Below are 27,123 nucleotides of genomic sequence, written 5' to 3' on the forward strand. Positions count from 1 at the left end.
CTTTCTTGCTTGCTTGCTTGCTTCGGGCTCACTCCTTTGCTTTGTCACGCCCCACGTTGGAGATAGAGCCTGGGTCTTGAACGTTTTATCTTTTTTATCTCCGGATGGTTATCGCAAGTGCTGCGTCGGTCTGTGTTTTGGGGTCAAGAAATAGGATGGTTGTGGTTAGTCGAGTCGGACCGTGTCAGCACAATGGACGGGACCATACGATCCCGTCTGCCTATCAACTAATAAAAACTACGACACAAATGCGCTTCTTGACAGATGTGTTTTTTTGGCCCTCTTACTCTTTGGGCGGTCATGGCCTCGTTAGGCTGTTCTGTGGACGCATCTTGTCTTCGTTTCCAGGGCACATGGGAGCACAAGGGAATAAGAGAGGGAGGGGTCACCTCCCCAATTCGGATCTTGGGCGGAGGATTAATGGGAAGCGATTCGCATCCACTGGCGTGCGCAAGCGACTTTGGCGACAGCCCAGCGCTGGGATGAGACAGCAGCTGGGGTCCGATGACGATGTGCAGGCAGTGGGGCCCAGTAGGTAGGAGTACTCGATAGGTGTGTGAGTATGTGAGTGTCTGCTTGTTCCACTTTACCGTGAACAACTATATACGCCCATACAAAAGGTCAGGATGTCAGTCAGTCTTGCCCATATCGATACGCCATCGATACTATATCTACCTAATCACTCACGCTGGTTGAAATAGTGGGGCATGAACACTACTAACTGTAATCTCATGGTGGTGGGGTAATGTAATTATTCCTACAGAGTGTAGCTCAGGTATTCATTCCATGCATTCGCATCCGTCAACACTGGTCATAAGCCGAAACAGTATGAATCAGTAAATACTCCATGGCAAGAAGAGTATTGCCACGGATCACGTAGATCTTGCCCTTGCAGTCAAACTCGGGAGCCAGTCTAGTCAGTCTCACATGGTCAGCTTAGCAGGGCAAACTGAGGGCGGGCTGGGGGGATGGGCGATGGGCATACGTACATGCAGTACCGCCGTGTGGGCAAAACGGACAGGATGGAACGAATGACCTGCATCTGCCTTGCTGATGGCATCATGAGATTCGTGACGAGGCGGGCAGTGCTAAACTAGTGGCGCCTCCCCTCAGCTAAACTACTAACTACCGCCCCGGCTATTCATCCACCCACTTCCTGCTATCTGTCCCCCCATGGTCCGTAAGCGTGGCTGGCCACCATATAGCTACGTATAAATATATATATTTCTCTGCTAATTTAAATGGCAACCTTTACGTAAACCGATTAAGCGCCTATGCCGATTAACCGCGCGTAAATATACGCTATTAAAGCTATAAATCGGCCGGGAATTACGATTATAAGGGTTATTCTGCTATTATATTAATATATAATTATTTATATTGGCGCATAATTAATTATATAGCCCCTTATATATTACGTTTTTAATTTATAATTATTATAAATTATAATATAATATAATTTAATAATAACGCAGTTATTTTAAAAGCTAAAAAAATTAATTTTAATAAAATTAATTAAAAAATAACTTTCGCATTATTAAAATACCGATTTAACGGGTAGTTAATAATGCGCGTTAATTTAGGCTAGCGTAAATTTTGCTTTTAATAAAATGCGATATAGCGCGTTATAATATATAAATAATTATATTAAAAGCAAAAAAATTAATATATACGCGATTTTTTATATTTAGCTATTTCCTATTTTATTACTGCTAAGCTTTTTCCTTTTTAACTCTTTTTTTAATAATATATTCCTACGTATTTATAATAGCCTCCGTTAATAGCTTTATTCCCGATTTTTTTTCCTCCGCCGGATAATGATTTTCGCAGCATTTAAAATAATATAGTTTATTATAAAAATTAGGCTAAAAACTATAGCTTTACTATTATAAGCAATAGCTTTAAAAATAAATTAAAAAACGAAGATAAAACCGTAAATTATTACGGTTTTCGCTATTTACGATTTAGCTATATTAAACGGGATTTTAATAAAATAATATTACGCTAAAAAATTATTATAACTAAATGCGGCTATCCTTTTTATAATATTTTCCGATTTAAAAAAGGGAAATATTACGAAAAGGTTATTATTGCAAAATATAACTACGAACTAGCTAAAATACCAAATAATATCTCGGCTAACCGTAAATTAATTACCGGTAATATAAACCTTATCCGGAGTTATGCTATTTAATACGGCTATATTATTAAATAAACCTTTATTTATTTACGCATTACCTATATTAATATATTTGTTATTTATAATATAATAAAAAATTATATCGCGCGGTTAAAACGTAAAAAGCTAAATAAATTTATAAACGTTTAATATGTATTAAAAAAGCTTTAAATAAATAAAGTATATTACGTTCCGTAATATTTGCATAATAATAATAGCACGAAAACCCTTAATAGGCTATTTTAGTATTTTTAAAAAAATATTTAATTTTAATAAAAATATTTAGAAATTAGCGTTATAAATGCGATTTATAAAATAAATAAATAAATATAAATTATACTTATTTTATAATATATTATTTATATATTTTAAAATTTGGCATATTTTTTTTAATTTAACGGATTTACCTGCCTCGGTATATATTATACGCAATATTATACGATTATCCCCGACGAAACGTTTAATACTTTTAATTAGGTTATAAAAAATATTAAAATTATTTAAACGGCTTATTAAATCCCTAATCCCATTATATTTATTACGGATTTCGATTACGCATTATATAATGTGATCCGGGAGATTTAGATTAGCATTAAATAATAATTATACTTTTAGCATATTATAAAAAACGTTAAATCTAAAGTCCTACGCAAATAAACTAATAATAAGCCTTTAATAATAAGGGAAACACTCTAATTAAAATATATAATTTTTTTTATAAATAAAATCGTCGTTTTAAATAATATAAGCAAAAAAACGTTAATAGCGTTAATTTATAAGCTTAAATATTTAGGAAAAATAATTGCAACGGATAAAAAACGGGCCTAAAAAAGATAGCTAAAGAATAAGCCTATAATCGATTACGATTATAATAAGATTTTATTTTTATAATCTTTTATCGTATATACCCGCATTATTATAAAAATAAAAATATATTAAAATAACTTTATTAAAAAATTCGCTAAATAAAAGGTTATTATTAAATATTTTCGTAATACCTATTAGGTAAATAAAGCAAAATAAATATATAATTTAATTTATAAAATCAGGAATTACGGCATCCGATTTTTATAATTATCCGAGAATGCTTATAATAAATTTAAAAATATTTTAAAAAAGCCTAACTAATTAATTAATATTATAATAAATATATTAAAAGAGCTTATTGCGCATAAAGTTAAAATATATAATAATAAAGTCGGAAAATAGCAAAACCGGACGCTAACTATATTAATTATAAATAATTTATTTATTAACGAGCAAATTCGAACCTTTATTTTTAATCGGGCGTTTTATATATTATTACCCTAGGTATAAAAAGCATACCACGCTTTGCTATATAATCGAGTGCTTAGGTAATATACGCGTATATTTACCACCTAAATAAATATACCTTATACCTATTAATTAATCGAATATTATTTTAAAGCCTTTAAAATGTTTAATATAATAAATAAAAAGGTTATTATAAAAAAGGAGTTGAAATTAAAAGATTTTAGCTTATACTAATATTTTATCCGGCCGCTATTACGCTTTTAAATTAATAAGTTTTCTAATATTCGGAATTTTATTATCCGGTTTAAAAAAAGGCAAAATCCTCGGCGGGTAGCATCTAAGGCATACACTTATATTACGAATAATAAAGCAAAGCTAATAAAAAAATTTACCTTTAATAATAGCAGCCGGGATAAATTTTATAACGAACCTCCCCGATGGCCGATACCGATTAATAAAGAAATTAAATAATATATGCTTGTTAAAAAAAATGCTCGGGTTATTATTTTTAATCCGGATTAAGGGCCGGATTAAAAAGTTTTTTATATACCGATTTAAACTCCGCTTTTAGCGCAGCCGCCGGCTAATTTATTATATTTTTAAGCCCGGCACCCTAAAAAAAAATAAAAGTTAATAAAAAATTTATTATCCGATTTAAAGTAAAAAGATATAAAAAAGCTAACGTTCGGATTAGCCCCTTAAATTAGCTTAATATAGCCTATTATATATATAAAAATCGTTCCTATAATAAAAAAAACTTTTTTTGGTATAAAGTGGCCCGTGCGTTAGTTTGTATTATATTGGATTTTGATTAAATTATATGGAATTAATGGTAAATTAATTATATTGTAATTTTGCAGTTTTACGGGATTTTCTACCCACGAACCACTTATATTATTAGTTACGGTTATTATAATTGCTATTATTTTTAATTATTTTAATAACTTTAATTATAATGTAGCAATTATATATCGCGCAATTAAATAGTGTAAATAAATTTTATCGTATTAAAAAGCGCTTTCGAACGCACTAAATTTTAATTAATTTAAATAAGTGGTTATTATAATATTTTAATTTCGTTAATATATTATAATATGCTATAGCATTATTACCTACCTTATTTACCCTGCTAACCTTGCTATAATTTACCTTTTACCTTATTAACCTTATTATTAGCCAACTTTATATTTACCTTAAAAACCCGTATAAGCACTTATAAACCAGCTATAAAATAAATAAAATATACCGGGTAGGTATAAAGTGGCTTAATAATAAAATAATTAGGGTAAATTATAATAGGGTTAATAGGGTTAATAAGGTTAATAAAATAATTAAGCAAGATTTATAAAATTAGTGCCGGTCCTTTATAACGGAATATCCGGCTATTTACTTACGTTAGGAAATTATTAATAAATTTATTAAAAAAATTCCTCCGATCGAAAAGATTAATTTGTTTTAATCGTTAGATTAAAGCGATTAAAATTACGTAAAGACCTTAAAAATCGAAGCAGAATTAGTGGAGTTATGATTAAATATTTAAAATTATGGAAATTAACGGGCTATATAGGAAAAATAGTGGCTTAAATCTCCGGGATATAATTAATTATATTTAATTGTAATATAATATACCTTTGCGTAATAATTAAAACACGTCGGATTACGATAAAAACTAATTTTACGTTATCGCTAAAAAAAGCGTAATTAATTAACGTTAAATTTAATTAATTTAAATATAAATTAAAAATTTTTTATTATTACAGCCTTAAAGGTAATATAAATAGCTATTTATAGCATTTAACTATTATTCTAAGGTATAATTGGTGGATCATAAATTTAGGCATAGGGAAGCGTTCGTATAATTCGTAAAATCAGGCCGTAGGAGTAGTTATAAGGCTATATAACTAATTTATTAAAGCTTAAGGAAAAAATAACTAATTACGGAAAAATAACTACTTTTTATACTTATAAAATTAATTAATAAAAATATTCTAAAATATATTATTAATAAATTAGATTTATAATTAAATTAATTAATAATAAAGTTAATTTATAATCGAAAAAACTATCGAAATTTATAAATTTCTATAGTATAGGTTACCCTGTAACCTAGGGCTATTATGGCCAGGTGCACTAGCTATATTTAGTGGGGCTGGATCCAGTGGAACGTTTTACTGGATTCCAGTGGGTTCTAATAGCCATAATGGCCATAATAATTAATTATAATAATTTATTAACTATATAGCACTATAAATAGTGGCTATAAATGGTGCTATACTAATTATAGGTTAATATAGGGTAAATTCTATTAATTTCCTATATATTGTTATTTAACGATATTTCGATAGGTTTTATAGCTATTATAACGATATAATATGCGTTATAAAGCTAATTTTATGCATTATACGATATTATATTAATATCCGTGCAATATTCCTTTTATTAAATAGTAACGGTTAAATTTAATAATTTAATAAATTTCTAAAATTTATTTTTAGGAAATAGCTTTATAAAGCCGTTTGCTAATATATCGTTAATTAAAATATATTCGATTCGAATATTTTTATTTTTAACCTTTTGCCGTACGTAAAAATACCGTATAGTCGTATATTTAGTACGTTAGTAATATTCCGGATTATATGCTAAATTTATAGCTTTTATATTATTTTTTTTAATTAATACGGTGTTTATATTAATTCCGATTTCCGTAAAAAGATTTTTTAATTATATTGCTTTACGGGTAACCTGCTTTAGCCCGTTAAATTTAGCTTTGGTAGTTAATAAAAAAATCGTAAATTGCTGTTTCGATTTTTAATTTATCGGCCCGTTATTTAAAATAAATAAATAACCGGACGTTAATTTACGGGTTTCGTAATTATTAGCAAAATCGGTATCGGAATAACCTATTAATCCGGGTTTTATTTTCCCGTTAAAGGTAATTTTAAGGTGGTAATAGGATTTTAAATAATTAAATACCCTTTTTACCCCTTTTATCGTAGTTTTCGATAGGTTTTGCATATATTTAGCTAAATATGCTATAAAGTAAGCTAAATCGGGCTTAGTTTGGATTATAGTATATATTAATTTATTTAATAAATGCTAATATAAGTGGATAAATTCTTTTAAAGCCGGTTTTTCGTTGCTTTCCTTTGCCGTATGCAACGATTTTGGGAATCCAGGGCTAAGTGGTATATTAGCCGGTTTTATATCGGAAAATCCGTTAATTTCCAATAACTTTTTAAGGTAAATTGCCTGGTTTATACGAATTGTTTTATTTTTTCGATTTCTTTTAATTTGTATACCGAGAAAATAAAAGATTGGTCCTAGATTTTTTATTTCGAATTTTTTCGAAATATCCTGTTTTAATTAGTTGATTTTACGTAAATTAGGGCTAAAAATCAAAAAATTATTTACGTAAATTATAATAAAAATATTAGATTTTTTATTATAATAAGCTAATTCGTCTAAAATAAGTGGATTAAATCTAAGCTTTTTTAGGCTATTTTTTAGCGTAATTTGCCATTGGCGTAGATTTTATTTAAAACCGTATAAGGCTTTTTTAAGCTGGATTACCTAGGAGTCGTCGTTTTTCCAACCGAAATTATTTAATTCCGGGTTTTCGGAAAAAAATTCGGATAATCCGTTTATAAGGGTAATATATATTTTTTCGTATAATTCCCCGTTTAAAAAGGCACCGATTATATCGATTTATTCGATTTCCTAATCGTAATAGGCTGCTAAGGCTAATAAAAGCCTTTAAATAGTGGATTTTATTCCTATAGCAAACGTTTCGAAATAATCGATTTTATATCGTTATTCGAATTTACGTATAATTAATTTAGCTTTATATTTATCGATATTTCCGTTTTTATCGGTTTTCTTTTTAAATATTTATTTTACGGATAATAGGATTTTACCGGCTTTTTAGACTTTATTTCGATCGATAGCTTAAAAAATCCTTTTTTAAATTAATTGCCGTAATTTAGCGTATATAACCTGGATTTATTTTTCCTTTTTAAGGCTTTTTAATATTTATTTTATTATTTTCGGTTCCGTATAGCCTAAATTTTCGATAGTTAAATAATATAAAATATCGGCGAATAATTTATTATATTTAACGAATTTATTTTGTTCGGAATCCGTAAATTTCGGAAGAATTATTTTAATATTCGATTTATTCGGAGTAATCGAAAAGGTATTATTAATATTTATAGATTCGGAATTTATATTAAATTTATTATTTATATTAGATTTGTTCCCGGGTAAATCCGGTCGATTGTTAATTATGGACTTATTCGTAATAAATCGAAGAATTCGATCGTTTCCGGGAGTTGGATTTAGTGGATTTTGTGGATCTACCGTTTCCGGGATTTGTGATTGGATAAATTCACCGTCGGTAGAACTTTTATTTAGTGTTATTTTTTAATCCGGTAATTCCGAATCCGGTAATTCCGAATCCGGTAATTTCTCCCCTTTTTTTCGATTTTTAGGTAATAATCGAATATAAGAGGTCCGTATAATCTGTGATTTATACGGTCGATCGGGAAAATATACGTAATAAATTTTATTACCGTTATATCTAATTATTTTCCCGTTTTCGGTAATAACTCCGAATTTATCGGAGTTTTTACGGATTTTTTTCGGTTTATAAATTAAAACCGGTATTCCTAAGGTATGGATTTAGGATAAATCAGGCGTATTATCCTTTTTTGGCCAGAAATAATCGTAAAATTCCTAGTAAAAAATAAATAAACCGGATGCCGTAGCAGTAAAATTTATTAAATAAACTATTGCTTTTGTAACGAATTCCTAGAGGTTTTTTCGATAATAATCCGGTTTATACGTTTGGCTATACCGTTTTATTTTAGTATATAAAAGGTTATAAGTTCGAAAATAATCCTTTTTTCGGTTAAATAATTTTTTAATTTAACCGGAGAAAACTCCCTACCGTTATTTATACGAATAATATTCGGATATTTTCCGAATTAAATTTTATAATATTCGATTTTATTTATTACGATATCGAATATATCGGATTTTTTTTTTAGAAAATTTAATTTTCTAAAATCCGGTTTTATTATCCGTAAAATTAATTATATATTTATAATAAAAATAGCTAAAAAGGGTAATATAAACCGTATTAATATAAATACAATATAACGGTTTATTAGCCTTATTCGGATTCGTACGGGGCTAGTTTCGGGTGAATTTTCCCGAAATATAGGATTTATAGTTTAAATCCTTTTTTTTTAATTTTTTTTAGGAATTCCCGTAATTATTTTAGCTGTTTTAGCTAAGATATTATAGCTAAAATAGCTAAATCGTTTATGCTATTTTTCCGTAGCTATAAGGAAATTCGAATAATTCGAAATTAATTCGATTTCCTCGAAATCCGTAGTTTCGTTGGATTTTATATTATCCGAATTCGGTTCCGGGTAATTTAAACCGATTATACGGGCTTTTTTTACTATTTTTAGTGGATTTATAGCTAAATATACTATATTAGGCTCTGATTTATTAGCCAAGTATAGGAAAAATCTACGTTTTTTTTTAATTTAACGTGGTAAAAAGCCTGTTTTTGGAATTATATAATTTATTCCCATTTATAATACCGCCTTTTTAATAATATAATTAGCCGGATATAATATTTAGCGGAAATTCCGGTACATAAAGCACGTTTAATAACGTTATTTTATATATTTCCCGGTTAATTTTAAAAAAAAGCGTAATATTTCTAATTCCTTTTAGAAATACTTTTCCATTATTTGTAATAATCGGTAAAAAATCCGATTTTATAATAAAATTATCGAATAAATTCTTATTATTCGATATATGCTTTAAAAAACCCGTATCGTATAATTACTAATTTTTAAGGAGGGTGGTTAATTTCTTTTTTTTTAAATTATTCGAAATATTCGAAAAAGCATAAAACGATTCGTTTTCGTTTGAATCTTCGTTACGGGGTAAGTTTCCCCGTTTTTTGGATTTTTGGTTCGTAATAGATATAGTCGAATTTAAATTATTTAACTTATTCGAATTATTCGAATTATTGGAATTATTCGAATTATTCGATTTTTTCCCTTTATTCGATTTATTCGAATTCTTCCTATTTCCGCTTTAGGTTTTTTATTAATTCTAATTGGATCGGGGAAACCGGAATTTCTTATTATTATTAATATAATAAAAATTTCCTATAGCCGTATCCGGATTCCGTCGGTTTTTATCCAAAATATCCGTAATTAACCCTTCGAAAATAAATAGATTTATAGACCGTAAAGCATTATATTAACGGTTAGCCTATATAGGGTAAGCTAATTAGAAGGCTGTAATAAAAATCGTCTTTTAATCGATATTATCGATTTTAGCCCTAACGCTTAAAAGCTTTAAAATATATCCTTTAAAAATGGATATAAATTCGTTTAACGAATTATAATTCTCGAATTTAATAATATAAAATTCGAGATATAATTGCTAACGTAATATAGGTCCGGTGCCTTAATAGGCTAATTATAAAATCGATAAGGCTTTATATAGATTTATTTTATTAAATATTAAATTTAACGGTTTTATTATTAAATTTTAACGAATTAAAAGCAATATTTAGGTTTTTTAAATATCGGTTATACCGTTATATATATCGGTAGTTTTAAAAAACCGATCGATTCCTAATAATTTAAAATATAACTATAACGTGGATTTCTACGTATTCTAATTTCCGGATCCGGAGAGTTTCTGTTTCTCCGGCATCTGGCATCCGGTAATAGTACGGATAAAATTATTTATTTTGCCGAATTTTTGCCGTTATAACGGTATAATTATCGTTAAAAACGGTAAAGGAATCGTTAAGAAAAATAAAAATAAAAAAATTAATTTTTTATTTTATCGATAAAGTATATAATAGGATTTAGGTGCTATAATATAATATAGCAGGTGCTATAAGGTGCTATAATAGATCGGTTATTATAGTAAGGATTAGTTATAAATAACTTTATAGCCGTTATATGGCTATAACGGGTAAAATCATTATAAATAGCTATTTAACTATAGTTTTCGATATAGTTACGGCTATATAAGCTTAAAATAAAGCTTATAAAATCGGCTATTATAACGGAATTCCGGAGTTTACGTTATATTAATTCGTCCGGGAAAACGGCTATAATTTTCGATATAATTTAAATCCGGTATTTAAATATAATCGATATTATACCGGACCGGGCTTATAACCTATTCTAAGGTATAATTGGTGGATTATAAATTTAGGTATAGGGAAGCGTTCGTATAATTTGTAAAATTAGGCCGTAAGAGTAGTTATAAGGCTATATAACTGATTTATTAAAGCTTAAGGAAAGAATAACTAATTACGGAGGAATAACTACCTTTTATACCTATAAAATTAACTAATAAGAATATTCTGGAATATATTACTAATAAATTGGATTTATAATTAAGTTAATTAATAATAAGGTTGATTTATAATCGAAGAAACCATCGAAATTTATAAATTTTTATGGTGTAGGTTACCTTGTAACCCAGGGCCACTGTGGCCAGGTGCACTGGCTATACTTAGTGGGGCTGGATCCAGTGGAACGTTCCACTGGATTCCAGTGGGTTCCAGTGGCCATAGTGGCCATAATAATTAATTATAATAACTTATTAACTATATAGCACTATAAATAATAGCTATAAATGGTGTTATATTAACTATAAGTTAGTATAAGGTAAATTCCACTAATTTCCCATATATCGTTATTTAACGATATTTCGATAGGTTTTATAGCTATTATAACGATATAATATGCGTTATAAAGCTAATTTTATGCATTATACGATGCTATATTAACATCCGTGCAATAATTATATTAATTATATTAACTTATATAACACTATAATTTATCACCCACATATTTATATAATATATTGCATAACTTTAATTAAGCGCTATATGCAGTGCCAACGCGCTTAACAGGCACATTGCCGGTGATAACCGTGCCCTGCAAATTAGTATATGTATTTATACGTAGCTACATGGTGGCCAGCCACGCTCACGGACCATAGGGGGACAGATAGCAGGAAGTGGGTGGATGAATAGCCGGGGCGCTAACTACTATTTTGTTCCACATCTCATGCCTGCTTTGATTATATTGCATTCCCCAAAACCTATCCATCTGTACCCAACATGGTAATTCTTCAAGAACCCAGTACCCGTACGTATTCTGGTGAGATTCCCGATCCGATATAGGAGCCAGCCCCCAAACCCGACCTCTCCACGGTCGACTGCTGCTAAATTCTTTAAATAAATGCCCAGAAACTGATTTACAAGGGACAACCTGGAAATATTGGGTCTGTGTCACAATGGAGAAGAACCGACATGCTCATACCACCATGGCGCGATTTGACGTCGTAGAACTTCCCCATCCGTGCCCAAAAGTGTCCTTATCTAATGCGGCCCATTCGACCTAGCGAGACTGGCTTTGGAAATGTAGTATCAAAAGCAGCTTCGCATATCCGTGTCACCAGTCAAAAGATGATCATATCAGTGTTTTGACCCAAAATATACTTTCTAGAAGGGGTGACTCGCGCCCACTACGGCATGTTCAGTATTTATACCGTACCCGCATCCAGCGTCTGCCAGGTCTCCTCCACCGCCCCTTGTCTACATTATAAAAAGCTCCACTGCCGAGTATAGTACGGCTTTTGGGAACTCCACAAACACGCCATTACTTCATTCATACTATGGTACTTTCCCACTAAGTTTTGTATTCTTGTCACATTTGTCCATTTTGAATGACTCTGCTGTTTGACTGGCTCCGTACAGCTTCTTTCCCCCCTCATGCCTGGATCTTGGGCAGATGCTCCGTTGCCGCTCTTAGCTGGCCGCCTTCAGCAGCCCCCCGAACTGTTCGGTGTCCCCGGTGCGAGTCCGAGTTTCGGCCATTTGTCCCGGCCTCTCGTCTACTAGTCTTGTACAGTTTCTTAATCATACATGGCATTTGGATCTCATTAAGAGAAGACGTTCGTTCCATCCTCCTTCGTGTCTATTACTAGCACCGTATAGAGAGAGTTCGAGATAAAATCTGCCCCCTTTTTTTCTTTCTTCCCTCTCTTCCCCACTGTCCGAAATGAGACTTTACCACTTATTCATGAGACATGTTTGAAAATCGAGCTGCATTCGTCAGAAGTAGAACCTATTTCGTTCATCACTAGAAGATATCCAGCAATGTTGCCCTGGGCGATGAGGATGATTTGCATGAAACACAGAGCCGTGGCGGACGCTCAAAGCCTGACGTTAGAAGCTCGTTCTCAAGGCGTCTTTGATTGTAACATACATTCATCTTTCTTGTCTGCAACTGAGCCGATCGTCCTGTTGAGGCTTATCTCAAGTAATCCTTTTTTACATGTGCAAGCAGATACGTGCTCGCTTATTTTCCAAACCATGATCAGTCCCTAGAAATACATATCGTACAATATTTACATGTACCCATGGGTGCTGCATTGCAAAGATTAGACCGTCACCTCGGGTGTCGTGTTTGGTTCAAGCACACTACTCGGAGGCGCCGAGGTGGTTCCGCGCTCGACTAGCTCGATCGCTTCAACTAGGATGACACCAGAATGGACATTGACATCCTTGAGCTTCACTTCAAACACATCGTTGATCCTCACATCAGCCATCATGACTAGATCGTTCAATGCCTCGGGCCTCAAGAACGCGGTGCGGTCGAACCAGTCCAGCCGACCCATGAGGCTCTGTCGGCCTTCGACATGAGAAACCTTGAAACTGAAGGTCTCAGGGAGCTCGGCCTCACCAAACTTCCATGCCCGCACCAGCGCTTGCAGAATCCATTGGTCAGAACCGCTGCCGTTACTGAGAAGCTTGGCTTGGCGCTCACGCATGCGGAGCATGGGTAGCATCCGGTCGAGACGATCGCGGCGGAAGGGGAGGAACGAGTCGTCCTCGTTGCCAATCAAGGATTTGCCGAGTTTCTTCTCTTCGAGCAGCGCAGCTTGAATTTGCCAGTGCACAATCAAATCACCAAAGCGCCGCAGAGGCGATGTGGCTTTTGTGTACATGTCGACTCCCATCATAAAATGAGGGCCTGGTTTGGTAGTCAACTCGTCACCACCAAGGAGGCCGCGGAGATTCCGCCACATGGCATCGTCGGGCCGCTGACCAGACTCAATCAGTGGCATCAAGTTGTCCTGTGTGAACTGCCGTATCATTTCGGCGTTCTGCATGGCGCGTGGTTGCGTTCGATAGGGAACGGGGATGCCGCGTTCGTTGCACCACCGGGCAGCCACCTCGCAAGCTAAACGCATGGTATGCTCAACGATATCGGTTCCCGCACGCTTGGAGAAGCTGATATGGATGGAGGGGTCGCCTGTTGTACCGAAGAAGCCGTCTTTACTTTCATTCAGTGTTACCCCATCGAGAGAAACCTTGGGGGATGGGCGAGCCTGGAAGTAAGGTACTGCACCTTTGCTGAGGCGTCCGTGGTGAAGGGCTTTTCCAAAGTGCGAGAGTAGCGTCAGTTCCTCCTTCTGCTCTGCAGTCAGGTCCTTGGGCCGCGTCATCGTCCGGTTGGCCTTGACAGCGACCGCTTTGGGTCCAATTGATAACTCTTGATCCGTGGCAGTAGGGTCCACTCTCATTTCGCCGAGAGCTTCGTTGACTTCCTCGCCAGTCATATAGATAATATCACCCACAGTCCCAGGGGTGATTTTGTGCTCCAGTATGGAGCCCTTTGTATCGACGAGTGCGCTGAAGGTCATACATGGCCGTCCTGCTGCCAATGAGAAGCGATCAACGCTGATATCGTTGGGCAGCATCCGAGAGAAGTGACCTTGGAGATAGATGGTCTCAGGCACTAGCTCTGCAAAATTGGCAATCGCCGTATCGCTAGCGATAGATGAGGCCGGGTCTGCAATATGGACATGAATCCAGGCTTGATCCGGATTCAAGGTCCGCTCCAAAGATATAGCATCGTCAATATCGGTAGTTGTCTCTGCATCGATTGCATACATTGTACTGCACGTTTTTCTGTCACTGCTGAATTTGTCGGGAGTCAACTCATTGGACATGTCTCCGTGATAAGGTCGGTCAAAGCCACCGCTTCTCTTGACTTCGATGTCCGGAAAGCGTAGCTTATACCGAGACTGAATGTCCCAAGGGGTGATATAGCCTACTTCCTGGAGCAACGTCCATCCGGCGCTAGCTTCCAGCTTTGCATCCGGATAACGGTCCACAGCTCGTAAGATCATTGACCCTATGGCCTGAAGACTAGAGCCACTGGGGAATTTTTGATAGCCGGACCATAGCTGGATGAAATGCAAAATTTCCAGGTCAAGGGCAGACCACTCGGGGAGGGGGTTTATAGAAGCCCCGGAAGGGCCAATGACTCCGTGTGTCGTCGGTTTCCTGGACTTCCTGCTGTTGTCAATTGCCTTTTGCACGGTAGAGACAAATCCTCCAAAAGTGTTTGGCACATTTTTGCGTTTATCATTTGATGTCTCGAGATAAATTCGCACGAGGTTCTGAATCTTCTGTATGGTGCGGACTTCTGAAAGCGGACTTATCTCGAATAAATACGAGTTCCGATGACCTGCTTGCTTGAGTGGCCTGAAGAAAATGTCGTCCTGGAGTAAGGCTCTGTGAACGGCATACAGTGCCACCGCAGGAATTTTGCCTTCTCTCTTGATTGAATAGGGCAGGAGGCGATCGGCTATTTCATGAAGAGTGAGGTATCGGTGTTTTACTGGATCCCCGATGAAGGCACTCGAGGCATCCAGCTTGCCTGCGTGCGCTTGGTAGATACCCTCAGCCTCTTGGGTAAAGTCGACCATCTTTTTCAAAAGTTTGGCGCCTGCCTTTCGGGACGGATCATGGCCCACGCTGCGCAGGGCATTGACCGTATCTAAGGAGATCTCATCCAAGGGGATTTCTTTGATGATGGGCTCGAGCTCGGCTGGTTGGACAAAACTATGCACAACAAATAGTGATTGTATGCCTAGACCGGTGAACCACTGTCCTCCGCTCGTGTAGTAGTGCTCATACCCGTTAAATCGGCCCAAGCAGACGGCCATCAAAGGTCGTCTCGAACCTTGAGAGCTGCAAAAGTGTTAGTCGCAAGTATATGTGGCCTGGTTCAAGCTGAAAACCGTACCTCATCTCGACCAAATCGCCAGGTCTTAGATTGGTGCTATCCGAGCGAAGATCACTCAACTCATCGCCATCAAACAGAGGTGGAGCGACGTCGACCTGATGCATCGAGTCGTTTTGCGGACGGGTCAAGCTGTTGGAGACCTCTCCAGTATGTGCATAGTCTGAAAGCATTGATTGAGCCTCTGTGGGATTCTCCGATTCCCACAATCGCAGCCTTTCTCGTATACTGAGATTCTTTCGATCCAAGGCGCGCGGTGTCGCAGCGGCAGCGTTCTGATCACCACCGCCATCTTCTCTGGATGGATGAACGACTGTTGCAAGGCTCTGTGAAAGGATTAGACACGGGCATGGTTTCAAAGAAGTAATTATAGATGCGGCCTTACTCTGCTTGCATTCGACCGTCCCTGAGCATATGAATTCAAATTTGGCGTTGGTAAAGGACGGCCTAGTCTCGACGCTCTACCATTTGCGACAACGCTGCGCGTGGCGCATCGCCAGCAAACATAAGATCTGCTTGCCTGCAGCATGATCTAAAATACGTAGCTGGACCGACGAGCTGAGTTGATCAAGAGTTTTACAAAGCCTAAAGCTCGCGATGGGTTGCGCAGAAACAACAAATCTCGGTCTTGTAAAATTTCAAATGCTAGACTCATTGGTTGGCCACCTGCCGCCAGCTACAAATGGATGCACGGACCCACAGGCAACGCGTACCCACTAATGTACAAAGTGCTATTCGACACGGAAACACGTGACTTGTGTCTAACACGAAAGCATCCAGGAAAATGATCAACGTTTATATTTCTCTTATTCTCTTTTCGAATAACTTACTCTTGATAAGCAGAGAATGTGATACAATGCTCACATGTGTAGCAATTGTGTATCTATGCAAGAAAGATATTGCCACTGCCATGAAAGCCGTGACCGAACGAGACAATCCGGCTCGGGAAGGGATCATAGTCCTTTGAGACACACATTCTCTGTTTTCATCGTCCATATTGTCTCCTGGTTGATCTTTGGAATGCGGCAATATGCCAGCTGTGCGCCTTGATCCGAGGATAAAACCCGGGCATGACCCCAGTGCCACCGTGAAATCACTCCTTTGTTGTCTTTGTCTTCTCAAGTCCTTCATCTGACTCGACTCTCTTACACGCCTAGCTCTATTTCTTTACTGATATCCGTCTCTTATACCTTCCCTCGGGTCCCGGATGCTACTTACCTAACGAATCCAAAAAATGTCGTTCAAGAAGTTTGCTATGGTAGCCCTGGCCGGCGCCGCCTTGGCCATGGACAGCATGGGAGGCATGCCAGACTCGGGCAGCGGAATGGAAAGTTCAGCGGCCGTCGCCCCGACCGTGGCCGAGACTACCGAGGCGGCACCCATGACCACCGAGGTCGCACAGGGTACGGTCGACACCACCCCGTTCACCAACTCTTCCGTCATCATCACTAACGATGCCTCTGCACGGACAGGCGGGGATGCTAGCAGTTCGGCCGCAGTGGCCACGACCGCCGAGGGCACGGCGGCATCGCCCATCGACCCAATGTCCACCGCGGACGCAGCTAGCATGGATGCCACGGCGTCGGCAGATGACATGACTACCATGTCGACTAGTGTCATGTCCATGGACAGCATGCCCATGGGAACCGGCGGGGCGTACCCGAATGCTTCGTCCACTGGCAGTATTCCAATCTCCGGCAGCGACGCCGGCAGTGGTGTTTCCGTAAGCTGCCCACTCCCCTTCCTTTCGTCGGATTCACAATATTGACCGTCTTTGATAGATTGTGCTCATCATTGCCTCGACTATGCTTGGAGGCCTATTCGTACTGTAAAAGTTTCTCTCCAGACAGTTTCGCAGTCGACACAGGAATTCTGGCCTTCTTGCTCATTTACGACCAACAGTCGTTTTACTCTTTCCTTTGTGTGCATAACTTGCGAACAAGAACTATGAATTTGTCAATTCTTCTCTAGCTTTATTTGCGTACCTGCTACCTTTGCGATTGGAAGTAATGCGATGGACGTAACAAGACGAATGCGGTTGAACAGATTATCAGCCATCTCGGGCGACTGCGCTGAATTGGTAGCATTCAATGTGTAGAGGTGTTTTCCAATAGGGGCATGAGCCGCATTGAGTAGTCAGATTGATAAATATAGAGTTATAAGCTTAAAAAGAAGAATCTCGACTTGATCCTTTGCAACCTTTCTTCAGCCTGCATGCCTCGCACTACGAGATGACGGGTTTTGTTGAAAAATTCGCTATGTCTATATGTACTGGAACACTTGAATTCTCGTCTTGGCAGTGTTTTGATTGCCGTGCATCTTCAAAATAGCAGATGAGATGATCAAGTGTATTTACTTGATGAGCATCGCTTGCAGATATATGTTTTTGGCATCGCATATTGGGAGGGTATTCGCAGGCCTGTCATCTTGGCAAGCGTTGGAGAGTGCAGGCAGATCAGTACCATATCGAGTGTGAATTGCCCGGAGCTTTCCAAGGAAGAAGAGGGAAAAGGCCGATAATAGTAAAGATTGAGGGGTATTCAGAACCAGATCAGCAGTTCTAGACCTTGACTGTTGGGTTTGATCCCTTCCCTATACGAGATGAATCAGGGACCAGCGAGCAGCAAAAGAAGTCTAGAGTCGGCGTGTGGTGCCCACGGACTTGGCTGCTCCTGTCTTTGTCACGGACTGTGGGGAAGGAGAGGACCCAACTCGTGGTTCGCTCAGTCGAAATTGCCAAGCAAGTCAGATACGAGATTGACACAACAGAAAAAAAAAACAAGGCACGCAAATCCGGGAATCCGGGTAATTTTGGGGAGAAGAAATGGAACTTTTTACCAAGGCTGTATAGCAAGACATGCATTTGGGAAGTAGCATACTCAGAGTGAAGACTCTTAGGTAGGCGCTTGAGGTGGGCAACGGGAAAAGAGTTTTAGCTGTTACGTGTAGAGTAGCAGACTACGGAATAGAATATACTCTATAGAACCCCTCATCACGCTTCCTCTTTTTAATGACGCTGCACTTTTGCTGCTGTTCAGATGGAGAATTAAGATCTCGTTGCATTGGTTGGATAACCGGAGATGGGCTAGACAAATGAATGAAATAGGAGGCAGCGGCTTTTGCCGTCATCCAACATTGCGTCTGGACTCTGCAACTCTCGCAATAGGAGGCATCACGGGCCAGTGCCAGTACTTGCGGCGGCGCCCAGAAGTAATGAATTGCAATACGGAATATCGAGTAGTCCTAGACTCCTAGCAGTAGATCTGGAGCACTGCCGAGGAGCGACGGTGAAGGTTCCATTGCGCAGTGATTGGATCGCAAGGGGGGTTGATTGGAGATTGCTGGTCTCTGGGCGATCAGAGCTTCTTCAAGCAGTGGTCAGTGTTGTGCTGACTGTGATCAGAGTGATGACCGTGCATGCAGACCCAGGTGATAGTCCCAATGCTGCCCAGACTGGTGGCCATTTTTAATCCTTTTCCTTTGGCCTTCACTGCCTTCTGGCCTGTGTGTGGTGGGAAGGGAGAAGTACCATAGCAACCCGACTCAGCCTACCTGTATGTAACAATGAGCCTACCCCGGCTTGTTGTGGCCGTTTTTGGCAATGGGCCCTGGTCGTATAGTCGGTCCCACTGTCGCCTGCAAGGTCTGCACGACGCCAATGCAAGGTACCGGGCTCGTAAGTGGTAATGATCGACTTCTTTTCGGCATCCTAGCTGCCAGGTTAGCTTGCTTTGCGGACAGTGGGATCGCCAGCAACAACACCCACCCCCTTCACCATCCTCTTGCTGCAGCGCTGCTTGGTCGCTGTAGTAAAGAGGTATGTAGGTTTTTAAAGTAGATATGCAAAGAAGAGGACGTGACGGGAGCAAGCATGCTGTCCCTTTTTCTTAGAGCAGCGATAGCGGGGCATTGACGACGGTTATCGAGATAAACTCGAGAGACTACCACAGTACTGTAGTAATTAATGACTCTGGTTGATTACTCACCAACACATGGTCCAGAGAAATGCTTCTGGGGGTTATTTCATTCATTACAACCTCTGAATAGCGCTGTGATAGATTGAATCTCATGTTTGGTATCGGTCAAGTGTCAATCTACCAGCCAGATTGTATATTTCATTCGCAATGTTATGTACTTGGCAACGGCTGTGACGACACGGCCAATCAGGGTGTGTCCTTGTGAGAATGCACGCAAAGCTGAAGCCAACACGAGACTGACATCACCAAGCGCCCCGGATTCAGAGGGAAGGGGAACCTCTGATGGTGTCGGTATTTATTCAATGATTTTAATTATTCATTAATAGTATCATCATTTGAGGCTGAGAGGTTTGGCACCGGGTCAAAGAGAACATGGAGTCATGGTCTTCCTATTGATAGAACATGATGAAAAGAAGGAGCCGCCAGCCTGCCAGTCAATAACAGAACCATGCAGCCTGATGAACTGATGACAGCAGTGGCATTTATCGTATGGCCAAATTACCCTGCATACAACCTTGCAATCGGAGTTGTCGGTCACAGCGCACGAAAGCACGTTTATGGGGTGGCCACTGGTGGCTCCTCACGCTGGGGGGGAAACAAGTCGAGGTAATTTCCCGCTGTCGCTTAACTTTAAGGTAATTTCCCACCCAAGCGTTGGCAGCCCACTAAGCATGCACGCTAGACGACGCCATTCGAGCAACCGCTGCCCATCTCGTCCATCCCATCTCATCGCAACCTTCTAGTAGGTCCTCTTTCATATACAGACCTCCTTTACCACCTGTTAGAACGAGCCCAAGAATCGTCAAAGTCGCGCCGGAGCTTGGGGCTAACGGTTCAATCATCTCTGTCCAAGAGGGGTCATCTAATGTTATCGACCACGCGCCCAGCGCGCGAAGAAAGCCCACTCATGACTACTCGCCGCCTAGAGGACATGAACCAATCCAGAGGCTACTCTTAGGATGCCTCTTCATCCGGAATTACACACATCGTACAGTAAACCATTGATTCGCTGACGTCCACAACCTCACACATACACAAGCTGGTGCAAGTGCTGCTGTCTGCTACTGCTAATGTACACCTGCCTACCTACGGTTCCTGCTGGCTACCTACTGATATGAGGATGACGACGAGTTTGTTGGTGCTTGTCTGTACTACTGGGCTCGCCCGGATATGAGAATCTTGGCAGACAGAAGTTTCTAAAGCCTGGCCCGCCCCAGGTACCGTAAAGTGGTTGTATTTTTTTTTTTCTGATCTGCTTCCTTGTTACCTATCAGCAGCACCCACTCTGCCCGCCTCGATGCAGTCGGGCCAGTGGACTGACAACAGCATCGGGGAAATAGTACAAGTCAGTGGAAAACCCAGAGACAAAGAATCATGACTCCGCAAGTGAGTGAGGATCCTCCCAGAAAAGGAGCAGGGAACTGCCACCAGAAGGACTGTCCAGGGGTCCTGGTCGTCGACCAGTTGACGCCGCACAGGGGACCGGGGTCGTCAATTTACAGTGGTTGACCAGGGTGACCCAAAAAAGTCAACCGATGGACACTCTCCTACCCAAAGCGAACACCCTACCCGCATTGGCGCCATGTCTAATGAACGACTCGGACTGGGGTCGATCTCCCACCCCCATGAAGCCGTGGTCAACAATAAAACTGTATGCTTCTGCTGCTCCGATCTGCCTGCCTTTTCCCTCTCTCCCTCCCATCCCCACGGAACGACCCTGTGATGTTGATACTGTCATCGTGATAGTTTCAATAAACTTTTCGTCCTTCGTTTCCGAATTCGCTCTCTATCCCACATACCGCTTCACTCTTTCAGCGGGCACTCGTTATCACGAACAACCTCAAAAACTAATACCAAAAAACCGACATCTATTATATACCTAATTCCTTACGGAGCTTATTAATATCAGACAATATGAAGGCTACATTTGCAGTTGCCGCCGCCGCGGCCATGGCCGGAGGTGTGAGCGCCAGCACAATCCACAACCGCCACGCTCACGAGGGCTTCCACGCCCAGCTGGAGAAGAAGGCCTACGCCGCCGCCCCCATTGACAACAGCACCTGCGGCTGCACCACCATCTACTCCACCTACTATGGTGAAGCTACTCGTATGTGAAACCAATATATGGACGGCATTGGACCGACCTTGTATATATGTAAAATGTCTTGCATGGAGGATTAACACATCATCATAGTCCACAACCCCCCGCCTGCCAGCACCAGCAGCGCTGCTTCCTCGAGCAGCGTTGCTCCCAGCAGCACCAAGCCGCTGACCACGGCTGCCCCGACGACCTCGTCGACGCCCATTGTTGTGCCCACTCCCGTGGCTCAGACTTGCCCGACCCCGGGTGTCTACACCTTCCCCGCCACCACGGTCACTCTAACTGAGACTACCACCGTGTGCGCCGCCTCGACCACCTCCGTCCCCGCCGGCACTCACACCCTGGGTGGTGTTACCACCATCGTGGAGACCGCCACCACCGTGACCTGCCCGTACGCCACCGTCTCTACCAGCGGCAGCGTTACCACCAGCGTCATTGAGACCACCACCTACGTCTGCCCGTCGGCTGGTACGTACACCATTGCTCCCACGACCACCACCGTGACTGCGCCCACCACGGTTGTTGTCCCCGTTGTCAGCACCTACTGCCCTGGCACTTACACCCAGCCCGAGGTCGTGACCACCATTGTTGACACCAGCACCGTCATCTACTGCCCATTTGACGTTCCCGCCACCACCACCGCTGCCGCTACTACTTCTGCTGCCGTCCCCGTCTACACCACCGCCTCGGTTGTTCCTACCACCGTTGCTTCCAGCACCAGCACCGGTTCATCTTCCACTGCCACTGGTCTGACCGGTAACGGTGTTGCTCCCTGGGCCATCACCTACACCCCCTACGATAGCGATGGAAGCTGCAAGTCCAGCAGTGCTGTCGCTGAGGATATTGCCGCTATTGCCGCTTTCGGTGTCACTGCCGTCCGTGTCTACTCGACTGACTGCGACACCCTGCCCAACGTTGGTGGTGCCTGCGCCGACCACGGTCTCAAGATGATCCTTGGTATCTACATTGACGCCGCTCAGTGCACTTCCAACAACCCCACCGTTGATGAGCAGATCAGCTCCATCAAGGAGTGGGCTCAGTGGGACCTCGTCGATCTGATCGTCGTCGCCAACGAGGCCATCTTCAACGGATACTGTACCGCATCTGAGCTCGCTGACCTGATCAACGAGTGCAAGTCTGAGTTCTCTGGTTACACTGGTCCCTACACCACCACCGACACCGTCGGCATCTGGCAGGAGTCGACCACCACCGACGCTCTCTGCGATGTCGTTGACATTGTCGGTGCCCAGGCCCACGCTTACTTCAACTCCGAGACCGCTGCTGCTGATGCTGGTACCTTTGTCCGCGGTCAGCTCGACATTGTCAACGCCGTCTGCCCTGGCAAGGAGGCCCGTGTCCTCGAGACCGGCTGGCCTTCCGCCGGTACTTGCAACGGTGTCGCTTGCGCTGGTGTTGTCGAGCAGGCTGCTGCCATTGCCTCGCTTCTCCTCGAGGTCAGCCAGGAGTCTGTCTTCTTCTCCTTGACCGACGACAAGTGGAAGGACGGCAACACAGACTGCCAGTGCGAGCAGCACTGGGGCTGCAGCTCTGCTCTGGGTCTTACCGGTCTTAGCCTTTAAATAGCAGACAACTAGCATATGCTTTGACGAAAGCAATCAAATTCCTCTCGCACTTTTTCTGTATATGATGTTCACGTTCTTCAATTGCATATACACTGGACATATCCTTGGACTTGGGACCGCGCGGCGTGAATTGGTGGGCATTGTTACTACTCACGGAGGAGACAAGAGATACGAGAACCATATCGTCAAGCCTCGCGAGCGCCCGGCGTCTGGTTCTTCTGCTCTCCCTCTTCCAATTCTTTTGGTTCAGGTGTTTTTCATAGGAGGAGGCGGGCGAGGAGGCTCTCTCAAGCTACAACGCAGCATTATATGCCGGAAAAAAAAAATTCCCCCGGCTGTCGTCGATTGGGGTTCTGATTCATAATGTTGTAATTTATTAGTGTCTATTATGGATGTCGCTATTCAAGCAAAGATTATCTTTTATGTTGCCCACCTTTCAGTTTGATCGTGGTCTCTCTTGTTTATGCCCATGAATATTTGGCTTGAGTGCTCACGAGTGAGAATATTCTGTACCAGCTACCATGTTTTATAATTAATTTCTTCTCCATGTATATAGCCCATATCCAGAGGCAGTCAACGTCCCTTTTGCTAATTCCATGGATTTATGTCCAGTATACACTGGCTATCCCAGTATAACCCCCATGACATTAGCAAAGTGACGAAAGAAGATTCTAAAATGGAAGCATCTGTCCGTCATCCCGCCATGTTTAAGACAGGTAGCGGGAGATACCCGGTTACCGGGGTGGCTTGTGAGACAGTTGTCTCATGCCTTTTTTTCTTTCTTCTTTCTTGCATATCCGTCCCGTCCTCTCCTTCTCTTTCGTCTTGGAACGTTTCTTTGACAGGGCGAAAACGTGGACATGTGAGACATGTATTTAGACACGGAATGTCTGAGAATAGCAATCAATGGCAGGCAGATGACGACGAGCTCGTTCCTCCTGATGCAGGACCGAGAAAAGAAATAAAGGTAAAGAAACATCGAGATGTCACAAGCGATGCATTATTCATTCAATTGAGGTCATGACTGATGAAATATACCATATACTGCCATACGTTCTACCCCCGCGGCGTCTGAGCGGAACGATATAGACGAGCATGGAATGCTTCAGCTCCATGATCGAGCTCTTTGCCTTGTCCTCTAGGGGCGTTTATTACCAGATAAGAAGCCTGGCCACCCGCCGCCGGCATCAAATTTCATATATGAAGCATAGTGTGCGAGGTATTGCAAAATGTATATTTGTGACTGTTGTCGGGTATCCAATATCTTCCTACGCCAGTATCCTTTGCCCTTGAAAATATCATGAATCTCATTGCCATCGTGCTGAAAGTAAATGCTCGCAATATGCTGCTGATGTAAGTGGCCAATGCGCATAATATCATACGCTGCCCCAGTTGATGCAATATATCAAAGTAGAGAACAAAGAAATCGAGAAGAAAACGTGAAACAGTATGTCTCGGTCCACGTAGAGCCCTTGCAAATAGAGCCAAAGACGCGTCCAGCCTTCCAACGCCAAGATATGCACATAGTTTTGCCTTCGCCTTCTTACAGTGTTGCACATGATGCGATTCTCAGAACGGTTCAAGGTCCATGTAAGCTGTTGCTGCTTTCCTTCTCCGTTCCGTCATGGTCTCTAATGAGTCTGGTCGCTCCAGAATAGCGGCCGTATTCCTTGCCCAGTCCCAAGGATACTCGCGTCGATACTGGAGATGCTTGGGGTAACCTGCATACCATTCGCTGGTGTCAAAAGCATCCTCAGCGCCACCGTCACATTTGTCAAACTGGACAACTCCACCTCGCGACGGATCAGTGTTCAGCGCCAGCAGAGTCCGACCATCATCGGCGAATGCAGTGCCACCAATTTCGCCAAACATTTCAATCTTCTGTTGCGTATTGAAATGCAGAGCATCAAAGATATTGATCACATCCGCCTCCTCAGCTGCAACCAACAAGCGCTTGCCAGAGCCCAAGGGAGAGAAGCGCAGGCTCCTCGCGCCAGACATGTCCATTCGCAGGACCGCTACAGGAGCCCCTGAACCATCGTGGTTGTTCGTCCAGCGGCGAGCATCCCATATTCGAACGCTCTTGTCTTGAAACCCCGTGGCCACTGTCACGCCATCCGGTGCCCAGTCACAAGCGAAGCCGAAATCTCTGTGGCCACTGAGTTCCTGCAGAATGTCCCCCGTCTCTGCATCTGCAATCAAGACATTCGTGTGGTCGCCGACAATCACACGCAGTCGCTGGTCGGTGCTAATTGCCGAACAATTCAAATAGTCGTCATACATGCGCTCAAAGATGAGCTTGTTAGTCGTTAGGTCCACGGTTCGAAACCCATAGTCATTCGAGGTGAAGGAAGCCAAAGGCGCAGAGGAACGTCGGGCAGAGTGGATCTGTACATGGTTGGTTATCCCACTGATGTGATCGGTGAGTTTTCCTTCCGCGTATGTGCGATCCTCAGAGTTGAGGTTGCGATACCTATAATCGCCTAAAAAGCTGCCGGCTACGAGGACATCATTAGTTGCGGCAATGGTAGATATCTGCACATCACTGTCCTTGCCGAAATCCATCGCTTTTCGGGCGCGCCCTGTCGTGGGATCCAACTCGGCAATGGCGCGTGACGTTGGGAAAAAAGCCCGGGTACGTGAAGCACAAGCAAGAATGTTGCGCAACTGGAAATGCAGCAAGAGAGGATCGCGGCGCAAGTCCATACTATGGAACCTGAAATAATTATCACGCGGAATTGCGAACTGGTCAGGAAGACCCGGCTGTCGAAGCCTGTCAGCTAATGGACGAGCACAGCAGGAAAGATATGGATATACTTACATGCCACTTGTCAGAGCCAGCTTTATTTACATAATTCTTGTAGGAAGTTCGACGGCGTTCTCTTGCTCGAGTTCGGGCAATGCCCATTTTGGCCCAGTTCACACCCTGGAAATCATACTCATCGCCTTTCAGGTCATGGTAGGACACACGGTGCACGTCCTTCTCATTGGCGAGTGCGCTAATGCCTTCATAGTTGGGAATTGGGTGCCCATCGCGCGCTCGGCCTAGCTGAGCCCATGTGCGTAGAAAGTCCACGAGGCTGAAATTATCAGGCCCCAGTGTCTGGTGGTTCGGATTGCTCATGGGAGGGGGTGCGTGCGGCTCGCCGAGGTCATCATCCAGATCGGGCTGTTGCAACGGTGTGATCTGCAATGCTTGTTGCTGCTGATCTAGGATCGCAAGGACTTGCGGTGGCATTTGGAGGAGGGGATCCAAGAGCGCTATGTGTGGGACAGAGCCTGGGAGTTGTGCAAAGGTTCCGTTGCCATGTGGTTGGTCCAACGGAAGAAGGGACGGGGAAGGCGAGGACGACATTGGCTCGGCCGCAGAGCCCTCTTCAGATGCCGCGGGCTGCCAATCATCTGGGCCTGCAATAGCCGTGGCATCAGAGTCCATATGCCAAAAGGGTCCGTCAATGAGGGGAGGATCAGACCAAGGAGAGATAGGATTTCCCCAGAGATCGGCTGCAGATGGATGAAGATCACTCTCGTGAGAAAATGTAGCCGTCAGGGCAGCACCGCCTTCTTCGACATCTACGTCGGACATATCATGGTCGTCCAATGAGGCGGGTTGCTGCTGCTGCTGCTGCTCCTGTTGATGGTGGGTGGCGGTTAGCTGGGAGCTGCCAGACGCCGACCAGGTCGCTGGGGCATGTTGCGACATGAGCGTCGTATGCGCCGCTCCAGCTGATGGGATATGGCCGGAAGAGCCAGCGTCGGCCGAGGCAAGTGAGGTCTGACTGCCGCCGACTGGCTGGAGTGGATGAGGGAAAGTCGCAGAAGACGATGCAGGCGCGGTGTTCTGGCGCATTCCGTT

At 41.7% G+C, this 27,123-nt stretch overlaps 4 protein-coding genes across 4 annotated transcripts; 2 read left to right on the top strand and 2 right to left on the bottom strand.

Annotated features, from left to right (window-relative positions):
- Positions 1-12,952: 12,952 nt before the first annotated feature.
- On the bottom strand, positions 12,953-16,113 carry PFICI_01441 (uncharacterized protein; the record flags this gene model as incomplete). The annotated part of the gene is made up of 3 exons (XM_007830022.1): positions 12,953-15,554; positions 15,610-15,932; positions 16,072-16,113. The coding sequence occupies 3 exons, from the start codon at positions 16,111-16,113 to the stop codon at positions 12,953-12,955; spliced, it is 2,967 nt and encodes a 988-aa protein (XP_007828213.1).
- Positions 16,114-16,840: 727 nt separating this feature from the next.
- On the top strand, positions 16,841-17,438 carry PFICI_01442 (uncharacterized protein; the record flags this gene model as incomplete). Its single annotated transcript, XM_007830023.1, has 2 exons — positions 16,841-17,329; positions 17,388-17,438. The coding sequence occupies 2 exons, from the start codon at positions 16,841-16,843 to the stop codon at positions 17,436-17,438; spliced, it is 540 nt and encodes a 179-aa protein (XP_007828214.1).
- Positions 17,439-21,497: 4,059 nt separating this feature from the next.
- PFICI_01443 (uncharacterized protein) lies at positions 21,498-23,264 on the top strand (the record flags this gene model as incomplete). Its single annotated transcript, XM_007830024.1, has 2 exons — positions 21,498-21,690; positions 21,778-23,264. 2 exons carry the CDS (start codon positions 21,498-21,500, stop codon positions 23,262-23,264), a joined length of 1,680 nt encoding a protein of 559 aa, XP_007828215.1.
- A 1,572-nt stretch (positions 23,265-24,836) lies between these two features.
- PFICI_01444 (uncharacterized protein) lies at positions 24,837-27,117 on the bottom strand (the record flags this gene model as incomplete). Its single annotated transcript, XM_007830025.1, has 2 exons — positions 24,837-26,030; positions 26,089-27,117. 2 exons carry the CDS (start codon positions 27,115-27,117, stop codon positions 24,837-24,839), a joined length of 2,223 nt encoding a protein of 740 aa, XP_007828216.1.
- Between the last annotated feature and the right edge of the window lie 6 nt (positions 27,118-27,123).

Source organism: Pestalotiopsis fici (genome assembly GCF_000516985.1).
Source record: "Pestalotiopsis fici W106-1 unplaced genomic scaffold PFICI_Scf_1, whole genome shotgun sequence".
Taxonomy (NCBI): domain Eukaryota; kingdom Fungi; phylum Ascomycota; class Sordariomycetes; order Amphisphaeriales; family Sporocadaceae; genus Pestalotiopsis; species Pestalotiopsis fici.